General features: G+C 25.4%; 1 protein-coding gene across 1 annotated transcript; it reads right to left on the reverse strand.

Moving 5' to 3' along the window:
• Nucleotides 1-2,087: 2,087 nt before the first annotated feature.
• LOC100527088 (putative LURP-one-related protein) lies at nucleotides 2,088-3,584 on the reverse strand. Its single transcript, NM_001251582.2, has 3 exons — nucleotides 3,316-3,584; nucleotides 2,757-2,984; nucleotides 2,088-2,409 (listed from the first exon to the last, which is right to left on the reverse strand). The coding sequence occupies exons 1-3, from the start codon at nucleotides 3,538-3,540 to the stop codon at nucleotides 2,266-2,268; spliced, it is 597 nt and encodes a 198-aa protein (NP_001238511.2). The 5' UTR covers nucleotides 3,541-3,584; the 3' UTR covers nucleotides 2,088-2,265.
• Nucleotides 3,585-4,053: the final 469 nt, after the last annotated feature.

Consider the following 4,053-nt stretch of genomic DNA (forward strand, 5'->3'; position numbering starts at 1 on the left):
TGAATCTCTTCAAGATATTAGTCGCACACACACGAGTGTGTGTGTGCGCGTGTGTAACAATTTTATAAAATTAGTCTTATCAGTATTAATTCATTTTTATTTTTTATAGCTCATATCATTAATATTATAAGAGATATAATTGGAAACAAAATTAACGTTACAATTATTTTATGACTTTTTTTCTTCTCACGTGATGATTATTTTGGGATGAAGGGAGTAATGAAACCAACAAAATTAATGTGTAATTAATGTTCAAAGTGCCTTTTAGTAAGGACGAAAGGAAATATTTATTTTCTTTCGTAATTGTTGTAATGTAGCTTTGGCCTTTGAGTGAACATGTAAGAAGAGATGTGATATTGTAACCTTTCACGTTGAAAGTTAGATTCAAATTTTTGGTTTGGTTCGATCCAAGTTATATATTGATTCTTCTGGTTTTATACCAGTTTGATGATGTTTTATTGATTTAAATGCACAATCGATCCAATATAGCTTATCGGAATTTAATAGTCTTGGACTTTAATGTTCTCACATCACCCACAATAAGTTAATGAATAATTATTAATAAAGGCATAATTGGTACATTAGTAACACATTTTCAAAAATTCAATGAAATCAATTGAATTAATGTGTGATCCTCTCCCGAGGTCTCAAATACCACTTTCTATTTATAAGACATAACTACCTAATTCACCAAGATTAATAAAAAAAATAGTTAATGTACTCCCTTCATTCCTAAATGTAAGATTTTTTTCAAGTTATCTTTTGCATTCATTATTCTTTGACCAAAATATCCTTAATTACTTCACAATAAATGTTATGAATTAAAAAGATAAATACATTTTTTCTTTTATAATTGTTGAAGAATAAGACTTACATACCATCATTAATTTGGTAGTGTAATTAAGTGGAAAGAGAAAGAAGATGAGTTAAAATAATTTTAATGGTAGTTTTGGAAAAAATAAAAATTGCTAGCAAATTTAATGTTACTAATTAAATTAAACAATAAGGTGTGGATTTGTTAAAAGAGTCTTATATTTATAAAGGAAAGGAAAAGTTGTTAACAATGAATTTGTTCAACTCTTCAAAAAAAAAAATTGTTCTAAATTTTTATACTTTTCTAAAAATATCATTATCATTAATATTTCTCCCTCTTCTAAATGCATGTCAATATAATCTCTCTCTTATTTAATTGAGGATATTTTTAATATAAAATAATTAATGCATGAAACAATGAGTTGATTTGTTTACATATATTTGTTGAAATAAACATTTATTTCAATAAAGTAAATACCTTTTTGTTTTTTTAGTATGTTTATCAAAACTATTTCTATTAAAAAATAGTTTTATATTTATTTTAAAAAGTAAATCTATCTGGTTCTTAAAAAACATTTATGTTAAATTTGATTTTTTTTTAAGTTTAAACAAATTCATCCAATATGAATTCAATCTTATGCAAAGGAACAATTAAATTTAAAAAGTTGAGTCTTATAAATAAGAACCAGATAGTATAAGGAAAAAAAATGACACGCTAATTAAGAAAGTTAGTTAATCATATATAATTACATTAATTCAATTAGTAAAAAAAATTTCTCATCTTTTTCTTCATTGGATCTTAATATTAAGGATAAGAAAAAGTTGACGTACACCTCAATTAAATAAAAGATAATTTAAAAATAATAATATTAAATAAGATAAAATTAATTAAAATTTTCTTATATTTAAGATTAAGAAATTGAGATCAAGATAGAAATGAATATTTTTTTCTTATACTCTTCATTTTTAATTATAAGATTTTTTTTAATTAATTTATATCCCTTTAGAAAAATAATTAATCACATTAAATCTATCGATTATTTATATTATTATTTTAAAATTATTTTTTATTTATTTATTCACTAATTATTTCTTTTTAATATTTAAAAAATTAATTAAATAAGAATATTTAATAAGTAAATAATTAATATATCTAAAAATTATTTAAAAAATCTGGTAAAAAAGATAAATAATTTTTTTAAAAAAAACTTCTAAGACGGAGCGAATATTTGACCACAGAGGCAGTAGTATTTGTTTTAGACTCTTTTTTTTTCTCTCTTATACAAAATTTATTATGGGTGGAAAGAAGTAAAGCACAACATTAAAAGCAAATATAGGACGGCAAGAAATTAAAACCGTTCACTAGTACTATGTCACAGTTTTTGTCTTAAATGAACATTTAGATGAAAACGAGACAACCCAGAGAAAATCATAAAAAAAAAAACTCAATAATCAATCTTTTTTCTTGTCTTGGTTAATTTCGTCAAGAATCAGAATCAGTGCCACTATGAATGCATAGTCAATATTTGGATACACTGTAACTATGAAATTATCTTTACCCAACGCAATGCTTTGAACAGTGTGCTTCTTATGCATCTGCAGTCAAATAATATTTGCACTTGCGAAATTAGAATTTGAAAGAAGAAAAATAGTTGCTTTTGTTTAATAATTTTATTTTTAAAATATTTTTAATTTAAGTATAATTTTTTAATAACTTTTTTTTATTCATGATAAAAAGTTACAATAAAAAATATTTAAAGAATAAGTTTTTTTTACTTGAGATTAATTAGTAAAATTAAATAATATTAATTAATTTTTTTAAATTAATGCAAAATTAATTTTTTATATTTATATATGAGTCTAGAAAGATTATCTAAAGTTTTTTTTTCTCTTTTTCTACAACTTTCTCCAAAATATAAGTAAATTAAGAGCAAAAGGCTAACCTGGGCAGCAATGGTGAGAGATTCACCAGCATAAACAACACAAGATCGCTCGAACCAACTTCCTTTGACCTTAAAGTCACAAACTTCTTCTTTAGTATTGTTAGCTAAGAACACATCTAATTTTGTCTTTAGCTGGAAAACTGATGATTTCTTTACACTAAAGATCAAATCTTTCAGCTCCGTGCTTTCACCACGGAAAACTTGCCACTGATCATGAGCTGACATAATCTACATAAACAAATTTGAATCGTTTCATAGGATTATTTCAATATGATGACATATCTATAAACATACAGTGTTAAAAGAAAATGAAAAAGGAATATTTATTCAAGGAATAAAAGGAACACTAGTTTCTAAACAAAATTAGAGAGGGGATCTATGTAATAATTTTAATTGTACGTTAATTGTAAGAAAAGAAAAACAACATATCCAATCCCAGAAACTATATAAGTTTGTTAATTCATATTCTTCAAATTATCATTTAAGAATTAATCAAAAAATAAAACATGCTCTAAATAATAAGATAAATTAAGAAATCAAAATAAATATATGGTCAAACCTTCCGGCGTAGTGTGACAATGGGTTCGCCGGCGGCATCAAGCAAGACACGGTGGTCATGGAGGGTCATCAGAGAGCCCTTAAGGTTGAAAACAATTTTGCCATTGACATCGGTGACGGTAAAGCTATCAGATAATGTTAGGACTTTTCTCACAATTGCTAGGTCAACATTATATGGAGCACAATACTTAGGGTTGATGATACCGGAGGGTCGTTGGTTTTGCATAATTGCAATTTGAAGTTTAGTGAGAAATTGATAGGTGTGGATATGGCTTGTGGGGTGTGTATTATTTGATTGATAGATTGATATATACTTGAAACTTTTAATTATATATATATATATATATATATATATGACATGGGATATGAAGTGGTCAATGAAAAAGTTTGAAATGAGTTTTGAAGGAGGATAATGATTAAGTAGAAGGATGCTATGTATAGAAGAAGACCAGTTCAGGTTGGAAGTTGAAACCTGAAACTCTTTTTTATTTTATTTTTTCAATTTTAAAGGAGACTAGTAGTTGGAGGCTTTTGAAGGAGCGCGTGGCGATGTTTGCCGTTAAACTAGTGTTTATTTTACGTTGGACTAATTCTCTTATACAACACCGAGTAGGCGGACATTAAATTATTATTTTTTAAAGGTTCATGCAGAGACTTATAAGTGTGTGGACGGTGGAATTTAAAATTTTAAGAATTTTAAATATTTTAATAGAAATTTTTTTATTTTTAAAATTTTGTA

Source organism: Glycine max, chromosome 3 (genome assembly GCF_000004515.6).
Source record: "Glycine max cultivar Williams 82 chromosome 3, Glycine_max_v4.0, whole genome shotgun sequence".
Classification (NCBI taxonomy): Eukaryota; Viridiplantae; Streptophyta; class Magnoliopsida; order Fabales; family Fabaceae; genus Glycine; species Glycine max.

What these genes read in the sequence shown, in the direction of transcription:
- LOC100527088 (NM_001251582.2), bottom strand. Translation starts at nt 3,540, where the DNA reads ATGCAAAACCAACGACCCTCCGGTATCATCAACCCTAAGTATTGTGCT. An exon ending in TTGTCACACTACGCCGGAAG is followed by an intron (nt 2,985 to 3,315) that starts GTTTGACCATAT and finishes TTGTTTATGTAG; the next exon opens with ATTATGTCAGCTCATGATCA. An exon ending in CTCTCACCATTGCTGCCCAG is followed by an intron (nt 2,410 to 2,756) that starts GTTAGCCTTTTG and finishes ATTTGACTGCAG; the next exon opens with ATGCATAAGAAGCACACTGT.